Raw genomic sequence first — 21,745 nt, forward strand, 5'->3', positions numbered from 1 at the left:
TGCACTCATCTATTCCCTCAAACACTACCCTTGCACTCATCTATGCACTCAGGCAATATTCCCACACTCATTCAATTTACTGAGGTACTCCCCATATACTGGTACAATCACCCAGGCACTACCCATGTGCTCATGCAATCACTCACACACTATCCATGTACTTATCTATGTACTCAGGCACTACCTGTGCACTCATGCAATTACCCAGGCTCTACCCATATACTCATCTATGCACTCGGACATGGCCATAAGCAAATCAGTCTTGACCCTGTGCCTCATGGGAACAGTCCAGACCGAACTACTAAGCCATGTCTTCCCTGCACCGGAATCAAGCATCCTAGGACCGGTTTCTGGCTATCAGCCTTCATCAACCAGCATAGCTTGTCTCCAGTGGCGTAGTGAGAACGGGACCCACGTCTGGGCATACCCTTCCCACATAGGGTGAACAGCAAAACACACAAGTTGATAGACGGAATGTTGCACAATGGCAAAGCATTCACTCCCAGTCACAGATCTGGGTTTAATCCATAGTTATTTTGCTCACCAAGCCACCCCAGTTCAGACATTGCTATATGCAAATCAGTCTTGACCCTGTGCCTCATGGGAACAGTCCAGACCGAACTGCCCAGCCATGTCTTCCCTGGACCGGAATCAAGAATCCTAGGACCGGTTTCTGGCTATCAGCCTACATCAGCCAGGATAGCTTGACTCCAGTGGCGTAGTGAGCACAGGACCCACGTCTGGGCATACCCTTCCCACATAGGGTGAACAGCAAAACACACAAGTTGATGGACGGAATGTTGCACAATGGCAAAGCATTCACCCCCAGTCACAGATCTGGGTTTAATCCATCAGTATTTTGCTCACCAAGCCACCCCAGTTCAGACATGGCCATATGCAAATCAGTCTTGACCCTGTGCCTCATGGGAACAGTCCAGACCGAACTGCCAAGCCATGTCTTCCCTGGACCAGTTTGGTCTGGACTGTTCCAATGAGGCACAGGGTCGAGACTGTTTTGCATATGGCTGGGTCCAAACTGGGGTGACATGGTGAGCAAAAGATTGATGAATTTAACAAAGATCTCTTGACTGGGGGTGAACGTATGATTTATTCAGCATTCCATTCATCATTTGTTTGCGTGGCACTTTTCAACCTAAGTTGGATGGGTATGCCCAGACGTGGGTCCCTTGCTCACTGTGCCAGTGGATTCAACCTAGTATGGCTGATGAAGGTTAATACCCTGAAATCGGTCCCAGGATGCTCGTTTCTGGTCCAGGGAGGACCTGGCTCAGCAGTTCGGTCTGGACTGATACCCTGAGGCAGTGGGTCAAGACTGATTGGCACATGGCTAGGTCTAAACTGGGGTGGCATGGTGAGCAAAAGAATGATGAATTTAACCCAAATCTCTTGACTGGCAGTGAATATATGATTTATTCAGCATTCCATCCAACATTTGTTTGCATAACACTTTTCATCCTAAGTGGGATGGGTATGCCCAGACCTGGGTCCCTAGCTCACGGTGCCACTGGATTGAAGCTAGCCGGGCTGATGAATTGTAATACCCAGAAACCAGTCTCAGAACAATGGATTTAACCCAGATCTCTTGCCTGGGGTGAATGTATGATTTATTCAGCATTCAATTCATCATGTGTTGGCGCAGGGATTAGGGCAGATGGAATGGCCTCTGGCTAGACCTTGTGCCAAATTCAGTACACATATCCATCCTGACATCCTTTGCAGACAGTCTTTGTAATATGTATTAATATTCTGCATACTATTATCACCCTCCTGATGTTGATGCAACTCTTCAACTTGTGCAGTCTCTTCTGTACCTTGTGCTTGCTGCATCTCATCAAAGATTTTCTGTTTGGAGGCAAAGCACGGAGATGTTTCCACAGCACATCTTTTGCCCACGGAGTCCTGGCCGGCTTTAACCCAAATTGAGCAGTTGCCCGCAGAAATGGCTGTAACTTCTTGTGCAACTTTTTTAATGTAAAGAACTGACACATCATTGATACTGTTTCTAGACTAGATGGTGGTGCTTCTGCAGGTATCAAAGGCAGGGCAATAACATCATCATCCTCCGATGATCCACCTGGGGAAGGGTGGGTGGTGTGTTTGTGGCTTCTGTTATGGAGTTTTGTCAGATGCTATGATGCACTCGGATTGTCTAAACAGCAACGGGGCTCTGCAAAATATCAATATGCAAATAGTGTTCTGAATTATCATGTGTTTTTTCTATAAGCTGTGGATTTATTGATGAGTAGTGTCAGATGGCTGCTTTCATTTTTATTTACTGTGGAGAATTGACAAATGGCTGCTTTCATTTTTGTTGTTGTTGCTGTTGTCCCGTTGGAACTGCAGTACAATTGCAGGACCCATAGAGCAAATGATTGACTCTGTATCCCTCCTGCAAGGTCTTTATCGCCCAGAGTGGGCATGACTGGGGGTGAATGTATGATTTATTCAGCATTCCATCCATCATTTGTTTGCGTAGCACTTTTCATCCTAAGTGAGATTGGTATGCCCAGACGTGGGTCTCTTGCTCACTGTGCCAGTGGATTCAAGCAAGCCTGGCTGAGGAAGGGTAAAACCCAGAAACCGGTCCCAGGATGCTTGTTTCTGGTCCAGGGTGAAACTGGCTTGGCAATTTGGTCTGGACTGTTCCCATGAGGCACAGGGTCAAGACTGATTTGCATATGGCTGGATCTAAACTGGGGTGGCATGGTGAGCAAAAGAACAATGGATTTAACCCAGATCTCTTGCCTGGGGGTGAATGTATGATTTATTCAGCATTCAATTCATCATTTGTTGGTGTAGGGATTAGGGCAGATGGAATGGCCTCTGGCTAGACCTTGTGCCAAACTCAGTACACACATCCATCCTGACATCCTCTGCAGACAGTCTTTGTAATATGTATTAATATTCTGCATACTATCACCCTCCTGATGTTGATGCAACTCTTCAACTTGTGCAGTCTCTTCTGTACCTTGTGCTTGCTGCATCTCATCAAAGATTTTCTGTTTGGAGGCAAAGCACGGAGATGCTTCCACAGCACATCTTTTGCCCACGGAGTCCTGGCCGGCTTTAACCCAAATTGAGCAGTTGCGCGCAGAAATGGCTGTAACTTCTTGTGCAACTTTTTTAATGTAAAGAACTGACACATCATTGATACTGTTTCTAGACTAGATGGTGGTGCTTCTGCAGGTATCAAAGGCAGGGCAATAACATCATCATCCTCCGATGATCCACCTGGGGAAGGGTGGGTGGTGTGTTTGTGGCTTCTGTTATGGAGTTTTGTCAGGTGCTATGATGCACTCGGATTGTCTAAACAGCAACGGGGCTCTGCAAAATATCAATATGCAAATAGTGTTCTGAATTATCATGTGTTTTTTCTATAAGCTGTGGATTTATTGATGAGTAGTGTCAGATGGCTGCTTTCATTTTTATTTACTGTGGAGAATTGACAAATGGCTGCTTTCATTTTTGTTGTTGTTGCTGTTGTCCCGTTGGAACTGCAGTACAATTGCAGGACCCATAGAGCAAATGATAGACTCTGTATCCCTCCTGCAAGGCCTTTATCGCCCAGAGTGGGCATGCCAATGCCCCCATCCCCTCAAAAAATGCCACAGACTTTCTGCCCCACAGGAGGCAGTTGGGGGCAATAGCTCCTGATCAGCATTTTTGTACATAGGGGTGGAGGCTGGCCAGAATGGGCATACCAATGCCCCCACCTGACAAAAATAGTCACTGCCTTTCTTCCCCTCTTGGGGGCATATTGGGGCAATAGCCCCCGATCTGCCACCCCTAGGACAGCAGAAGGCCACTAGGCACTAGCCTTTTTTTCACAATGTGCCTAGCTGTGAATTTTGGGCCCGAGAGCAGCCGGCACCTAGGGAAGTCTAGCAAACCTGTACATTTTTGAAATTTAGACGCAACAGGGAAACCAGAATGCCATGACTTGAGTGCCTCTCATCAGATTCTGTTACCCAGAATCCCTTGCAAACCTCAAACTTTGTAGAAAAAAAATCCTCACATTTCTGTAATGGAAAGTTCTGGAATCTGCGTGAATCCACATTTTACTCGAGAGACCAAGGGAAACGCTGGGTGGTAGGACATTTGTGCTGGCACAGTGATGCCACACAAAAATTGGTGGAAAAGGGGATTTTGGGTAGGAAAACTTTGGGGGATCCACACAAGCCATACCTCTCTAAACTCCCCATTGTGTATAATTTTCAAAGATATCTGGTTTTGGTAGATTTCCGTAGATGGCCGCCAAGATCGGGGCCAAAAACCAAGGTGGTTTATTGATAGGTAATTTTGATGTCTCCACAACACGTTTGGGCCCTACCCTGCAGCGGGCAATTGGCCCACCCACACATGTGAGGGACCATATTTATAGGGAGACTTTGGAGAATGCGGGATGGGTGGAAGTTTGTGGACCCACACACATTCCAGTACTTTCCATCACAGGAAATGTTGGGACAATGTGTATTTTTGTTTTACAAAGTTTGAGGTTTGTAAGGGATTCTGGGTAAAAGAACCTGGTAAGAGCCACACAAGTCACCCCTCCTGTATCTCCCTGGGTGTCTAGTTTTCTAAAATGTATAGATTTGCTAGATTTCTGTAGTATCTTGGTATTTCTCTATGCTGTCCTTCTCTACCTCTAATAGAATGTTCATATGATGCATCTATCAGAATGTTGGTGATCTGCCTAGGAGTTTACAGTTGGCTGGGCTGAGCACCATGATGGATGCTCCTGGTGGGGTCTCTCTGTGCATCTTGGATTAAATCATCACTTAAATACTACATTACTTATGGACTTCTCATCATTACATTTATGGCGACGATCTTAAGGAAGAACCTACACCTGTCAAGTCAAGAAGTACTTCAAACTAAAAGATATTAAGAAAGAAAACAACAATTTATGAAAAGACCTCCTGCAACAAGAAGAACTACCCCAACTGCCAGCATGACCCCACCAGTGACCTACAACCGGTCGCCCACAGCAGTCTGGCAGTCGTCCTGTGTAACAGTGAGTCTACAAATTTTAACTTAGAGCTGTGCCCTGACGCTGGGTAAGCCAGTTTGTTTTGACTTTGAAACTCACGCTTTATCCTTACATGAGGATAAACATTCCTCTTGCCAACTCTGCCTATTGTCCTATTTACAAGGAAAGTCTTCTTTATACTGTGTTGGAGCTGTGCCCTCAAGAGTAAACCCAAATCTTTTCAACTTTTGGCTCATCCTATGTTGTGCCTTCACATGAATGTAAACTTTAATCTCTCTGAGAAGATGTGTGACTATTTAACTATGAATACATTAAGCAGTGTTGACCTTATTGGTTACTTTTTATTTAAAGTCTTAGCCAAGAAGAGATTTTTTTTACAAAGCGAGTTCCATGATTTTGACTGAGCAATGGATGTGGTTAGGTGTTCTCTGCTTGCTGTACACGTTTACCGCCATGCTTGCCATAGCATAGTTTTTGTGGAGATTTCTTATGTATATTATTTCAATTGTTTTTGAGCGAAAATCGAGTGAAAATCGAGCAAAAATCGAGCCACTGAGACTTTTGACAGTTTAACTGCTTCACTCCATTTAAATATGCAGCGCGTGTGCCAAACTCTTACCTGTTGTTTTCATCGGAGCCTTCTTAAGAGTTTCTATGACGCCGAAGTGGAGCTTCTGTGACGCGTCGTCTTCTGCCTGATCTCCCGTTGTTGAAACACGGCGTGAACCACTCGGGAGGACGCGAGAAAACGTGCCTCCATTTTGAAATGTTCTGCCAACCACAGCGTTTTAGTGTTTAAACATGCTATGATTGTGGGTGTCTGCATCGTTCTGCCAACCACGATGTTTCTGCCATGATCAATAAAGTTTTTTTTTCTTTTGTCAGCATGAGCTAAACTACGACGTGATGTCCTCAATCTTCTCGGCATCTGTTTGTTTTACAATTAATCTTCCGCTTCTTAAATACCAGCGCTAAAGTTTCTTCAACAGTTCTCGATTCTCCGTTTTTCCGAAGCTGCAGACGGAGCGCTCTGTGAAATCGAAGGTACTGTGGTTTTTTTTCTTGGTGTTTTTGCTGGAAAATTGGAGGTGTACCCACAGACTGTTATTCTTTTCTGTTTGGATATGTCTCGGGGGCAAGAATCGAGCTCCGGAGTTTAAAGCACTCAACCCGTTAACTTTCTTTTGTAGCCCTGTCATGTCCTGCATGCTCATTCTGGTTTGCCTGCACTACAACATGGTGACAAGTACACCTTATGACTTTTCAAAATGTATAATGTTTTATAGTGATGACAGACACACACTTGTCGATTTGTTAATGTTAACTTTAACAAAGAAGTAATGTTAATTTTTTTTCACGGATTTATGAAGAGTTTATGCTTTTAGTATATCTTTACAGCATAGTATTTTCCTTAATGTGTATTTTAGTGTGGGTGTTGTTAGCATAAGGATGGGTCTATAGTCCCATTTTTCATTAGTAATATGTTTTTTTGTGTGGGGGTTCGGTTTTAAGTCCCGTCACCCCAGTATGCCAGTTGGCATAATGTGTTCACTACATTTACTGTGGGTTTCAGTCCCACCTGTTTGTTTTGCTATGGGTCCCAGTCCCATTTGCTTACAATTACTGTGGGTATTAGTCCCACCTGTGTAATTTAAATGTTTGCGATGGGTCATAGTTCCATTTGCTTGTAGTGGGTTTTAGTCCCATCTACTTTATTTAATGTTTTGTTATGGGTTCAAGTCCCATTTACTTGCTGTGGGTTTTAGTCCTACTTACGTAATTTCTATTTATTTGCATTGGGTCATAGTCCCATTTGCTTGTAGTGGGTTTTAGTCCCATCTAATTTATTTAAATGTTTTTGCTATGGGTTTCAAGTCCCATTTGCTTGCAATAGGTGTTAGTCCTACGTGCGCAGTTTCTTTGTATTTACTATGGGTTTCAGTCCCATTTGTTTGTAGTGGGTTATAGTACCGTCTACTTGATTTAAATTACTGTAGTGGGTTTTAGTCCCACCTGGCACTTTGTCAGTTGTCCACACGGACCTTGTCTATTTTTGTCTTATGCCTTGATGGGTGTGCATATTTTGTCTCCTTCAGAGGAGCTATGCTTGGGTTATAGTCCTATAGCATTATTGTGTTTTTATTCACTTATACTAGTTTATCAGTCATTTTAAGAGTCTAAGTTTTTAAAGTTTTACATCCACATATTTAGTTTATGTTTTCTCTATTTATGTGCATTTATACTTTCTATGCTAAATATGTTCAGATTCGATCTAATTTTATTGCAACTGTTTACACTGTTATCTCTTGCATTACGTTTTGTATTTTGCTTAGAGGTAATAGTGTTTTGATGAGGTTTCATCTCTACTTTTACTCATCTTCCTTTTTCTTGAAACTAAGGTTTCTTTTGTTCCTTCTCTTTTCTATTGTATTCTTTTGTTTTCTTCTTTTTAAAGTTTTGTAAGAAGAGAAAATAGTTTATATTGTGTAAGAAGAGAGGATGGTTTATACGTTTTTTCCATTCTTCTTTCTTTGTCCTCTTTTTATGAGAATTTTCTCTTTGCTGTTTCTTTTTCCGCTTTTGCTCAATTCTCTTACTTTCAATTCCTCCTGTTCTCCGTTATTGTTTTTAGCTTTTTGTTTTCCGTTAAGAAGAGAGGATAATATAGTATCTTGGTATTTCTCTATGCTGTCCTTCTCTACCTCCAATAGAATGTTCATATGATGCATCTATCAGAATGTTGGTGATCTGCCTAGGAGTTTACAGTTGGCTGGGCTGAGCACCATGATGGATGCTCCTGGTGGGGTCTCTCTGTACATCTTGGATTAAAGCATCACTTAAATACTACATTACTTGTGGACTTCTCATCATTACAGTTTCCCTACTGCCCGCAGTGCTAGGGTTCAAAATCCACAGCTAGGTACTTTCTAAAAAAGGGTCAGTTTTCACTGTAAAAATGTGGTGTGTCCACGTCGCGTTTTGGCCTGCTTCCTGGTCACGGAAACAAGGCCTACTCAAACAAGTGTGGCACCATTTTTATTGGAAGACTTTGGGTTATGAGGGGTGGGTGGAAGTTTTTGGATCCTTGCAGATTCCAGAACTTTCCATCACAGAAATATGAGGAAAATGCTTTTATTTTTTACAAAGTCCGAGGTTTGCAAGAGATTCTGGTTAACAGAACCTGTTGGGAGCCACTCAAGTCACCCCTTCCTAGATTCCTCTAGGCAAATAGTTTTAAAAAATATATATGTTTGCTAAGTTTCCCTAGGTGCCGGCTGAGCTAGAGTTCAGAATCCACAGCTAGGCACTTTGCAAAAAAAGGGTCTGTTTACACTGTAAAAATGTGCTGTGTCCACGTTGCATTTTGGGCCTTTTCCTGTTGCGGGCACTAGGCCTACTCACACGAGTGAGGTACCATTGTTATTAGGAGCCTTAGGGAAAGACAGAATTGTAGAACAACTGTTATTATCTATTATCTTTCTATGCATTTATGACTTCTAAATGTAAGACAATGTGTTAAAAATAAGTCACTTTGTAAAATGTCCTATAATTCACATGCTAGTATCGGTACGCACAATTTGGGAGATGAGCAAATAGCTTCTGCTTCTAAACTCTATTTTGTTTCCATTTCAGAAATACATAGGTGTCCTTAAAACTTATTTTTCACTCTTTATATTTCTCCAAATGAATTGCTATATAACCATTTTACAAAGAAAAACCATTGCAAGATACAGCTCAGTTATTGGCTTTGGGTTCCTCAGGTTCTTGGTGAACCTAAATGTCCTATATATCACCACAGCCAAAAGTGTCCAGCGGATGTAATGATATATTGCTTTAAAAAATGTATCATACTTAGAAGAAGTTACAGGTGAAAACGTTTAACCCCTCCCATGCTCATGACGAGCTCAGCTCGTCATGATCCACGGTGGCCATGTGCTCTTGACGAGCTGAGCTCGTCATAACGGCCGCAACGCTCACACGCGGGGCTAATTCCCCCGCTGTGCTGAGCGTTTTAAAGAAACGGGTGCGGCCGTGACAAGCTCAGCTCGTCATGAGCTCAGCGCCACCATGCTGCGTGACAAACTGAGCTCGTCACGAGCACCGGGGCGCTGTGCGCGCCCCCAGCACAGCAGGGGAATTAGCCCCGCAGGGAAGGGGTTAAACTCATTTTCAATTTTTCTTGTTTTTAACTGTTAGTTTCTATTAAAAAAAAAACTGAAGCACCTACACAAATGACCCATTGCTGAATTTAGAATGTTGTCTACTTTTCTGAAATGTATAGCTTTCCAGGATCCATTATTGCTTTCATACCCATTTCTACCACTATCTGGAAGGACGATGAAAGCACAAATAATAGCAAAAATAGGCTATGTCCCATTAAAATGCCAAAACTGTGTAAATTGTTTTGGTTTTGTGACAAACGTCTGTCTGACCCTGAAAGCAGGGATGATAATGATTTCAGAACATTTATTGGTACCATTTGCAGGGAAAAAAACTGACGCTTTCTTCTGCAGCACTTTTTTCCCATTTTTCCCCAAAAACAAATTGTAGCTGTATTTTGGCTAATTTCTGGGTCCCCTCCAAGGGAATCAACAAACCCTGGGTACCTTTAAAATCACCATGATGTTGAAAGAAAAGGATGTAAATTTGGTGTGGGTACCTTATGTGGACAAAAAAACTACAGGGGGCTAAGTACAAAAATACCCCAAATAACAAAACTAAAGGCTTAGCACAGGGAGGAAAAGGCCTGGCAGCGAAGGGGTTAATGTAAGTTAATATCTTTTTACCATACCAAGATAGAACATCTATTTAATCTTTCAATCAATCAATCAAGACATTTATAAAGCGCGCTACTCACCCGTGAGGGTCTCAAGGCGCTGAGAAGGGGGGGTGCCGCTACTGCTTGAAGAGCTAGGTTTTGAGGTGTTTCCTGAAGGTGAGATGGACCTGGGTCAGTCGTAGGTGTTTGGGGAGGGAGTTCCAAGTCTTCACTGCCTGGTAGGAGAATGATCTTCCTCCGGTGGTGGTTCTGCGAATCCGTGGGACGGTGGCGAGGGCGAGGCTGGTGGAGCGGAGCTGGCGGGTGGGGGTGTAGAACGAGAGGCGGCTGTTGAGGTATTCGGGGACCGTGTTGTGGAGCACCTTGTGTGCGTGGGTGAGCAGCCTGAACGTGATCCTTTTGTCGACGGGGATCTTTGTTTTTGTCAGTCAGATTCTACTATTTTTAACATATTCAGTTAACTCCTCCACTGCACACAGCCTTTGGCCAATCACAGCAGGGAGTTGGAACAAGCCCATCACCTGTAGGTGGCCAACGCATCGCAGCATGCCCTCCATGCTCAGGTTGCTGCTTCTGCTTCTTCTCCTCTCCCCTCTATTCTACATATGCATGTCCCGGTCCCCACCTACTGCACTCAGTGGTCAGATTCCTGCCGCCTCATGCCTGGTCTCTATTCTCGTGCTGCATGCATAAGTCCCCTCCTGACCACCCTTTGTGGCCCATCCCCTCCTCTTCCCTGACCTCTATTTTCTGTGTGCAAGCCTCTGCTTCCTCTTGTTTGCCGACAGTGGTCCATCATGATGCCCCTGTCACTGTCGGCTTGCCCTCTCTGTGCAGCTTGCTACCCCTGCCCCCATCCTATGCCCTCTATTCTCGTTGCATACCCATATCCATCCCTCCTGCCTTCATGATCCATTGTGCTGACCCTGCCCATGCCGACCTGCTCTCTGGGGTCAGATTACAGCCCTTGTCCCCTACACCCTGCCCTCTATTCACCACCCTTGTGCCCCTGCCCCATTCTTAACCTATTGGCAATGTCCTTGCTGGCCTGCTCTAAGTGGTCAGTTTGCTGCCTCTGCTCCTTCCCACTCCAACCTGCACATTTGCAATGTCTGCCTGTCTGTCCCTGGCCCTATCTACTGCCCTCCATGGTAATTAGTGCTGCATTCTCTGCATGCAAGCCTTTCATCTGTGGTCAGTTTGCCCTTTGGCCTACGATATGCCAGACGTTTTGCACCCTAGCCATCAAAAGCTAAATAAAGCCCTTAGTCTTATCTTGAACTGTGAATCTTCCAACCTGACGCCAATGTACTGGTTTTATGTGAATCAGTTGTTGGAAGTTCGGATGATCTCAACAGTCCACTGGATCACTAATATTTACAGTGATATACGTTATAGAGATACTGTGAAAAAAGCACACTGACAGACAAAGGAATGAATTCACAGTCTTCAATCAAATTTCAATTTACAGTTATATTTTCTACCTTGAACTTCGGGATGCTTCATGAGAGCAAGTAATCCATATGAGGTAGTGTTGGTTAAACTCTCAATGCCACCAAGAATGATGTTCATAACTGTCATGACTAAATTCATGATGGAAAATGCAGATGATGGATTGTCTTTTTCCTACAAATAAAATAAAATTAATGCATTTATAATTATTTTATTCTGCAAACCTATAGATCAGCACTGTGGGCAAGAAAGAGGTTGATCCATAAGACATAATTGTGAGCCGGATAGATTGAGATTGCCTGAAGAAATGGTTGGTTGGATAGGTAGGTTGTCAACCCCTGCGTGAATTAGGCAGAATGGCAACCAATAAGCCGAGAAAGAACAACTTATTCCAATGCCTCAGAGCATATAGAGAAAGATACTTTACATGTCTTTTCGTTGCAGAATTCTCATTTTTAGGCTAGACTACGGCAGATCAATGGATAAGCTCTAGGTTGTTGTGCAATAAATAGCCTTGGATAACGAGTTTATTGACAACGTAGTTCTTTAGAAGAATGGACTTGAAAGTAAAGAAGCAGACATTTTAAAAGCAATCCAGTGTAAATCTCCCAGCACTTAAATATATGGTCAAATTGTATTATGACTTCTGTCCTGACAAACTGACACATGGAGGACTGATTTAAGAGTGGCTGGGTTGTGTAGCCTAGTGAGTAAGGCATTTCGCTGCTGAAATATTACAGGCTTCATTTATGAGGTATTGCCTGTAGGGCAGCGCCGCAGGCCTTGCTGCTGCACTGCCCTACGGCAAAAGAAAAGGGCTGGAATGGGCAATATCAATCAGATACAGAGCATTCCTGTCTATTTCGCCACGGCCGGCAACAATAGGCTGCCGTGCGCCAACGCATGCACCTTTGCACTGCATTGTAGGGATGATTATTTTTGTGCAGGAAGGAAAAACTGCATTGTAGGGATGATTATTTTTGTGCAGGAAGGTCGGACCTCTGCGAATGGGGGGGTAGTGGAAACACGTCAGCTATGCGCTGCCGGCACAGATGAGAACGTGGATCGGGCTCTAGAGACCTGGGGCATTATGTTGGGTATCATGCAGGGGACAGATCACTTTGGAGGGAGTAACTCTGATCGCTCTGGGGACGCTACCAGGACACCTACACAGCTTAGCCCCCCCAGCTGGCTCCCCCCTTAGTTACACAATGAGTACAAAGTCTGGTTCCCCCAAATTGACATTGAGGTAGTACCCCATGGCCCATACGCTGGTCCACATTCAAAACCCTCGGAGACCTTGTGGAGACGCTGTGCCCCCACTGCTAGTCCACCCACCACGCATGCTCCTTCCATATCATTCTCTCTCCACCCAGAAGTTCCCGTGCTGGGACAGGGACAAGAGGTGAGGGACAGTGCATCATGTGAAACATTGCCAGAACATTGAACATAGACACATATATACCATGTGGGGTGGATGCCTCTACCGCCAGATGCTGTCAATAGCATTAAATATGTTTAATTGCTTTGTTTATTAAAAAATAAGTAAAATTAAAAGGAGTAATGTGACTGGAGGGTAGCAATTACAGAGGGATTCCCTCTAGGGTGGTACAGAAGTGGCTTTGAAATGGTGTACTTGTAATGAGGGCTAGTTTAAACTGGGAGATCAGCTCCTCCAGGACGCCGTACTGTGTTATGAGAATTGTACAAAGGGGCCCCTTGGCAGGGTAACAGTATATTTCATCCTTGTTTCTACAATACTGTCTGAACCTTGATCCTGATGTGCTTGATACTAATAAAAAAAGATTTTTAGAAAAACAACTACAAAATACATCATGAGAAAAGTGGGAGGAAGGATTCCCTTCACAGTCAGCTATGCCTTAAGCATCTTCGAGATCCAGGGATCAAAGATGAGCATTAAAATCGCCTCCCCAGATCATGCCCAACTCCTTGCCTGCACTGTCACTGAGGAAGTCTAGATTACAGTCTAATTTCATCAAGATACTGCATCTCTCTGCTTCTGGGGTGTTACTGTAAAAGTTCATGATGCCCAGTCGTGAGCCTTTGGCGAATTCCAAACTCAGGGGCATATTATCAAGGACCGGTGTTAAAATTATCGCCGTTTTATTGGCAGTTTCCTGCCGATAAAACGGCGATATTGGGCTTGATAATACACCTTTGTTAATTCCCATAGAAGTCCTTGTTCTGATGTTAACATGTGCTTCTATGGGAATTAACAAGGGCATATTATCAAGCCCATTATCACCGTTTTATCGTCAGTTTCTTGCCGATAAAACGGCGATAATTTGAACACCGGTCCTTGATAATGTGCCCCAGAGTTTGGGGGAATGGGCACTTCCAGGAGAACTGCCGGATCGTCGCGCATCTCCAACTCGTGTAGTATCCGAGGCCGAGTGTCGATCAGGCATGGTGAAAAGTTCCAGAATCTGACCACTGTCTATGAACTTAAGAGATCCTGGTGCAAAAGAGAAGGTGTGAATAAATCACATGAAGATCCGGTGGCTCTTTGAGAAAGGGCGTAGAGGGATACGCTTGGCCCATATGTGATGTTATAAGTGCCTCAGACAGTAATGATTCTGGGCAAATCACTGAGGGCCAGATGTAGGTCACCAAACATCGGTCGGTAACGGCCAATTTCGGCCGTTACCGACCGGTATTTGGTGATTGAGATGTAGGGGGCCTATATTTTACTGAATCGGTAAATTTACAGATTCTGTAAATTTACCGATTCTGTAAAATACCAATTCGGTAAATATACCGAATCAGTAAATCTATATGTAGGTGGCACTGGAAACAGTGCCACGGGCCCCTAAGAAGTCGTTATTTACCATGTAATACAATTGCATGGTAAATAACGAATTCCTGTGTACATGCACATCTGTGCATGTACACCTGTGCCATTTGGCACACATACATGCCCTTAGGGCATGTATGTGTGTCACATGGCACACAAGACTGAATCAGGGGTGCAATAGGGTGTCAAAGGGACACCCTGTCCCCCTTGTCAATTTGGTAATTTTACCGAATCGGTATTTACCGATTCGGTAATTGCCATAGGTTCCTATGGGCCTCTTTTTACCGAATATTCCCGATTCGGTAATTGATTCGGTAAAAATACCTATATCCCGATTGCCAGTTCTTAAATACCGAATCGGTATGATTCGGTATGATTCGGTATTTAAGAATCGGTAATCTGGGATTACCTACATCTGGCCCTTAATCTCCCAGTGCCTGAATGTGTAACGTAACCGGTGCTCATGTAAAGCGCTCCAATACCTTCAAGTCGAGTTTGCGCTATATAAAATCTGCACAAAAAATATGGAAAAGTTGTGAATAACTGCTGAGAGGATAATCAAAAGTTCATGGCCTGTGGTAAAAGTAAGGAGACAATGTATTCTTGTGGAATTATTTACAGACTGCTGGAATTCCAAGATAGCATCTCACAAGTGACCCAGTGCCTCCATATGTATGGTTGACAGTGGCATCGGCAAAAAGTATTACAAGTCAGAGCTAATTGCACCCTTAAAATTGCACGCTCCTATGCACTGGATTTACTTCGGGATGGAACCAACAGGCCAAGAAAACGAGGTGGTAATACAGTGAAACTTCAAATTAACATGTAGAAAAATTGTCCCTGAGCTGACACACATGGAGTCAGTCAGATCTGAGGTACTTCACGGAGCGATGGTAATGTCCCCCCCCCCCCTTTGGGCATGATTTTCTCTAAATTCGATTGACTCCAGGTGAGTAGAATTAAAATAGCTTATGCCAGCAACTACCCCAAGCTGTTTCAGAATAATGTTTCTATTTAGTACAACATATTTGCCCCAGGAGACGTAGTGTGGGGTAAACTCGAGTTTGTTTGTAGGTAAATTGCCTGTGCAAGCTGCTTGCTGCGTCACTACTTCCGGAGGCTTGCTATTGGTGGTATGAGCGATGCCTGTTGATAAATCGGGTCATCTGCAGCGGGTGCCGATACTGAAAAAGCATCCTGGTTCAAACAGTCAGTTCCTTAGAGAACTCACCCATTGAGCTGAATATTGCAGCAGTTGCTTAGAAACTCCATTTCCAATCATATTATTCCACCCAGGACACTATAGAGCCCACAAGGGAAATCTCGCCAACTGATGTGGGGAACGCCTTTGAAGACGATCTAGGGTTCACCCTGACCGAAGTCTTTAGGGCAATTGGGAAGCTTCCTCTGGGAAAGGCCCCTGGTCTAGACAAGATTCCCAGGGACCTATTTTGGGAGCAGCCCAATATTTGGGGCCCATATTTAAGTGTAATATTTAATGCCATTCTAAATGGCATGAAAATCCCCGATACCTGTTCAGGGGCAGAAAAGTTCCCAGTATATAAGAAGGGATCTCCCCTCCAGCCCATCAACTGCAGGCCAATTTGCCTGATTGATATATCCCAGAAGCTGTTTGCCAGGATTGTTCTGGGGTACAAAAGGGGGTGGTGATGGACGGAGCATCTGAATCAATCAAACACTCACACCCAGTCAAGAGATCTGGGTTTAATCCATCACCGTTCTTTAGCCCACTCTGCCACCCCAGTTCAGACATGGCTATATGCAAATCAGTCTGACCCTGTGCCTCATGGGAACAGTCCAGCCCCAACTGCCAAGCCATGTCTTTCCTGGACCGGAAACAAGCTTCCGAGGACCGGTTTCTGGCATTCCAGCCGTCTTCAGCCCGGCTTGCTTGAATCCAGTGGCAAAGTGAGCAAGGGACTCATGTCTGAGCATACCCTGCCACACTTATGGCGGCCAAAAGCGGTACAAGGACACTATAGAGCCCACAAGGGAAATCTCGCCAACTGATGTGGGGAACGCCTTTGAAGACGATCTAGGGTTCACCCTGACCGAAGTCTTTAGGGCAATTGCAATATATTGCAATATATTACTCCCTCCCACTGGCGTTGTGGATGTCCAAGCCTTGACGGATCACTATCTCAACGCTATGACTTCTTTAGTTAATGAAGCTGCACCTATGCAGCTAAAAAGAGCATCCGCAAAAATGTCCAATCCTTGGTACAACGGGAGTCTCAACGACAATAGACGGGCCATGCGAATGGCAGAGCGCACCTGGAGATCAGCTCCCTCCGCACTGCACCTAAAAACGCTGAAGAAAAAGAGAAATGCCTACTTCAGGAAAATAAAACGCACAAAATCGGATTTCTTCAGCCGTCAGCTTGACCAAGCCAAAAATCGCCCGAGAAAGCTGTTTGAGCTAATCAGAACGCAATCCAAGGATCAACCCCAACCACTCAGTACTCTGGGCGAAGCACCCTCCTGTGAAGACTTCGCCTCTTTCTTTATCCAAAAAACAGACAACATAAAGATCGATCTCCTCATTGACGTAAGTCTCTATCCCAAACCGCTCTGCACAGCACCCGCTGAACCAAAAAACAATGCTACATGGTCATCCTTTGCCACCTACTCGGAAGAAGAAATTGGTAGACTGCTCAGTACTGTGAAACCAGCCAATCACCTCTCGGACCCCCTTCCTGCCAACGCTGTCAAAGATCTTACCCTGTCGCTCCTCCCACTTTGGACTAAAATAATCAACAGCTCTCTTCAACAAGGGACCATTCCCGACTCCCTCAAAGTTGGACAAGTCACACCTCTACTAAAGAAACCTACAGCCGACCCCTCTGATCTAAATAACTACCGTCCCATTACCAATATTCCGACTCTTGCCAAACTACTGGAAAAATGCGCACAAACCCAATTGACTAATCACATTAATCAGTTTGATCTACTCAACACTCATCAATCAGGCTTCAGAGTGGATCACAGCACAGAAACTGCTATGATACACATAATTGACGACGCCCTCCAAATCCTAGATCAAAACGATACCTGCCTCCTTATCCTTCTGGATCTCTCCTCTGCATTCGACACCGTCAAACATGAGAACCTACTTGATCTATTAACTACAAGAATGGGTATATCTGGAACTGTGCTCAAGTGGTTCACGTCCTTTCTACACAACAGAACGCAGAAATTCAAGAGTAACAACTTGATGTCTTCTCCAATACCGGTATCGCTAGACGTCCCACAAGTATCCTCCCTATCCCCACCTTTGTTTAACCTAGTCATGGAACCTCTCACCACCTTGCTACAAGCATCCAATGTTCAATTCCACATGTATGCCGATGACACCCAACTTTATCTCAAAGTACAATCACCCAAAGACATTATGCTCCTGAATTCAACGATCAGAAGCACCCAAGCATGGTTGGCCGCTAATCATCTCAAGCTCAATGCTCTTAAAACAGAGTTCCTCTTGATCTCACCTCCTGCGAAGATCACTACCACTCAAATCTGGCTTAAACACTTAACCACACTCAATGTTCATCCCACCATTGTAGACTCAGCAAAATCTCTAGGCATAACACTTGACACCAACCTCAACATGCAGGAACACATCAACAAAGCAACTAAAGGGGCGAACTACCAGATCAATACCTTAAGGAAACTTAAACCCTTCCTTCCAGCCAAAGATTTCCAAACTGCGGTACAAGCTCTAGTCATCCCTCGAATAGATTACGGCAGCATCGCCCTCTGCGGTCTCCCCCTAACTACCACGGCACCCATAAGAGCTTCTCTAAACGCTGCAGCGAGACTCATCACCGGATCAAGAAAACACTCACACATTTCCCCTGACCTGAGAGCCCTGAACTGGCTACCTTTTGAAGCCAGAATTCATTTGAAAATCGCCTGCATCACGCACAAGGCTGTCCACATGAGCTCACCCGGATACCTCGCCCAAAAGCTGTCAATTTCCGGAGGCTCTAGAATCACTAGAGGCACAAACAATCTCCTGCTAAAGCCCCAAAGATTCCGTAAGGAAAAAACGTATAAACGCTCCTTCTCTGGAATGGCACCCAGGATCTGGAACTCACTCCCCCCTGAAATCAGGCTCATCTCCTCTACCATACTTTTTAGGAAAGAAGTAAAAGCTATCCTCATGGCGAAATACACTTGAATTATTACTGGGGATGTTATTTACAGACGCTGTTTCATTCAGTTTTACTGACCTTTTTTGCATTTTTGCATGACTCGTGTTGATGACCTGCCTGAGTGTTTACGCTATCAATTATTTGTACTTGTATTTGTACTTGTATCAGTATTGATGTAGCTGGTGGTCTATGCTCCCACATGTACCTTCCCCACCCCAATACTATATGCTCACACGTTGTTCTTTTCGTCTGTAAAGCGCTCTGATATCTGCAAAGATCTTGTTCGCGCTATATAAAACTTTCAAAATAAATAAATAAATTGGGAAGCTTCCTCTGGGAAAGGCCCCTGGTCTAGACAAGATTCCCAGGGACCTATTTCGGGAGCAGCCCAATATCTGGGGCCCATATTTAAGTGTAATATTTAATGCCATTCTAAATGGCATGAAAATCCCGGATACCTGTTATGGGGCAGAAATGTTCCCAGTATATAAGAAGGGATCTCCCCTCCAGCCCATCAACTGCAGGCCAATTTGCCTGATTGATATATCCCAGAAGCTGTTTGCCAGGATTGTTCTGGGGTACAAAAGGGGGTGGTGATGGACGGAGCATCTGAATCAATCAAACACTCACACCTAGTCAAGAGATCTGGGTTTAATCCATCACTGTTCTTTAGCCCACTCTGCCACCCCAGTTCAGACATGGCTATATGCAAATCAGTCTGACCCTGTGCCTCATGGGAACAGTCCAGCCCGAACTGCCAAGCCATGTCTTCCCTGGACCGGAAACAAGCTTCCGAGGACCGGTTTCTGGCATTCCAGCCGTCTTCAGCCCGGCTTGCTTCAATCCAGTGGCAAAGTGATCAAGGGACTCACGTCTGAGCATACCCTGCCACACTTATGGTGGCCAAAAGCGGTACAAAAGGGGGTGGTGATGGACGGAGCATCTGAATCAATCAAACACTCACACCCAGTCAAGAGATCTGGGTTTAATCCATCACCGTTCTTTAGCGCACTCTGCCACCCCAGTTCAGACATGGCTATATGCAAATCAGTCTGTTCTGGAGCGCCTCCACTCGTGGGTGGATGAGTGTGAGATTCTGAGTCCGAACCAGGCAGGCATCCACAAAAAAAATCCTACCATCAACCACATTTTTAGGCTCCAATTATTATATTGGAAGATGTTGACTTTAGAGGGTCGGAGCCTCTATTTGATCTTCGTTGACCTTAAATCAGCCTTTGATATGGTGCCCCGTGACAAACTTTGAGCAGTTCTAGAGCAACTGGGTATTCCGCCCTACTTGCTCTCTTTGATCAAGTGATTGCATACTGGAAACTTTGCCCAGGTGAGATTTGGGAAACATGGAGAACTGACCCCACGGTTCTCAGTGAACAGGGGTGTAAGGCAAGGGTGTGTTTTGGCCTCCACTCTGTTCTGTTTTTTTATTAATGCCCTGGTGGACCAACTATATGAGGTAGCCAACACGATGCCCCAAAGCTCGCCCGTGGCAAGGTGCCAGCAAGGATGTTTGCGGACAACACCTTGTTACTATCTAAATTGCTCATGGGCATACAAAGGTCCATTGACAGCTTCTCTCTATTCTGCAAAAACAGGGGCCTAGAGATTAATACACTAAAAACCAAGTACATGGTATTTAATCCTAGTAAAACATCTTGCCCTAATCCTACCCTAAATGGTATCCAGCTAGAGAGGGTAGCTGTCTTCCATTACCTGGGTGTCACACTGACGGAAACCTTTGGCTGGGGCCCACAGCAAGAAAAGGCAGGCCTAAGATTAGCACAGATGGCAGGGGGATTAGCAAAACTGTATAGAAACTCCACATCTAGACAACCAGGCCCAGTGACTGAGATATACAAAGTCCAAATCAGGAGTGCTGTAATGTACGGGGCAGAACTTTGGGGACACCTCCCTGTAAGTGGATTGGCCAAAACCGATAACAAGTTTATGAGGCAGCTCTTGGGCCTGCCGCAAAGCATCCCTCTCATAAACCTACGTATGGACCTTGGGAGAAGACCCATAGATTAGGAGATTGGACTGCGACCTCTAACTTTTTGGCGTAGGCTATGGGCACCCCCGAGCTAATAGCCTACCAATCGGAACTGAAAGCGATTATGGGGCTCCCAAGTTTGGGCTAACCACCCTGGTTCACACACATAAAAGATCTGTGCCATAGACTAGGTGGCCGAACCTATGGACCCACCCTGAGGAAGTGTCACTGACAATATCACAGCTTGAACTAGTCAAAACTTATATACAGTTCAGATTGGCCGAAATTCAAGGGAGTACAAAACGAGGCCGCTTAACCCCTGTCTTCCTTAATTTTAAAGACCAGTATTCATTTGAACCCGTCCTTGATGAGGTACATCCGTTCATAGCAAGGAAACTCTATGTACAATTTAGATTGGGTTGCTTACCGGTCCACGCATTTACAAAGAACTGGTCAAAAGCTTCCCCTGTTAGCTGTCCTGCCTGCAATAGCCAACAAGAGACTCCCATTCATGTTTTCTTCTTTTGCCCAGAATATGATGTACCTAGGAGTTACTGGCTTTTACCAATATGCCTGAACCTGGGATACAGACAGTCACGGGAGACCTTTAGAGTCTTGAGAACCGACATTCACCCCGATTGTTTTTGCTGTGTCCCGTTTTCTAAACTCCATGTGGCACAGGCGCCGTAAGTTTTTAACTCCATCCTGCACATGATAATTGTTCCTCTGCCATTTCCTATTATCTTGATTTTACCAACAAATGAAATCAATGTTTAATTTGTTTTTTAAAACTTTTAAAATCTTTTTAACTGTTATGAATTGTTTTAACTCATTGTATATGGCTTTAACCTGTAACGGCCATTGTTGTTTGTATTGTTCAACCTAGCCTTGTATGTATTTTATGTTTTTGCTTTTATGGTCTACAGATCGAAATAAAGCTTGGAATGGTAATGGAAAAAGCATCCTGATGTGGGTGGTGAAAGGTGAGATTCCCCCACCTCGGCACTACCCTCTATGTGGACTAGCATGTTTGCCGAGTTGCGAATTAACAGGGGGTACATTTTAATATCTCTAGAAGGCTATTTGACTGAAGACGGGAGAGTGACCACCAAACCGGCTAGATGGTTATTGCTGGGAACAACCTCTGAGGCAGGATTTAGACAAGGAAGAGGTATGGGGCAGTCAAAGTCACACTTACCCCTTGCCTTTCTAAGCCTTTTGCGTTCCTTCTTCATTTGGGGCAATATTGTAGAAGCTGTTGATTCAGGCAGAGAGACACTATTAATTAATCGTGAGTTGGGAGAGGCAACACAGAGGGTGCGCTCTCTTGTAGTTGTGGTGTCTAGTGGGTCAGTACCAGGTACACACACTCAGAATCAGAGTTAAAGACGGTAATTGGGTCACTACAAAAAGGGCCAGCTTTAGGGCAGTGAGACTGGTGCGGCCGCACTGGGCGCTGACCTGTGGATGGGGGTCCAGACCTCAGAGGGTGTGTTGTGTTTAGCAA

General features: G+C 44.6%; 1 protein-coding gene across 1 annotated transcript in view; it reads right to left on the reverse strand.

The window, feature by feature from the left end:
* Window positions 1-21,745, reverse strand: part of LOC144781952 (cytochrome P450 2A13-like) — an 820,837-nt gene that overhangs the window by 223,454 nt on the left and 575,638 nt on the right. The window contains exon 6 of the mRNA XM_078661043.1: window positions 11,276-11,417. Coding sequence (XP_078517169.1) covers window positions 11,276-11,417 — 142 coding nt within the window. The remainder of the gene's footprint in view (window positions 1-11,275; window positions 11,418-21,745) is intronic.

This window comes from Lissotriton helveticus, chromosome 9, assembly GCF_964261635.1.
Source record: "Lissotriton helveticus chromosome 9, aLisHel1.1, whole genome shotgun sequence".
Classification (NCBI taxonomy): domain Eukaryota; kingdom Metazoa; phylum Chordata; class Amphibia; order Caudata; family Salamandridae; genus Lissotriton; species Lissotriton helveticus.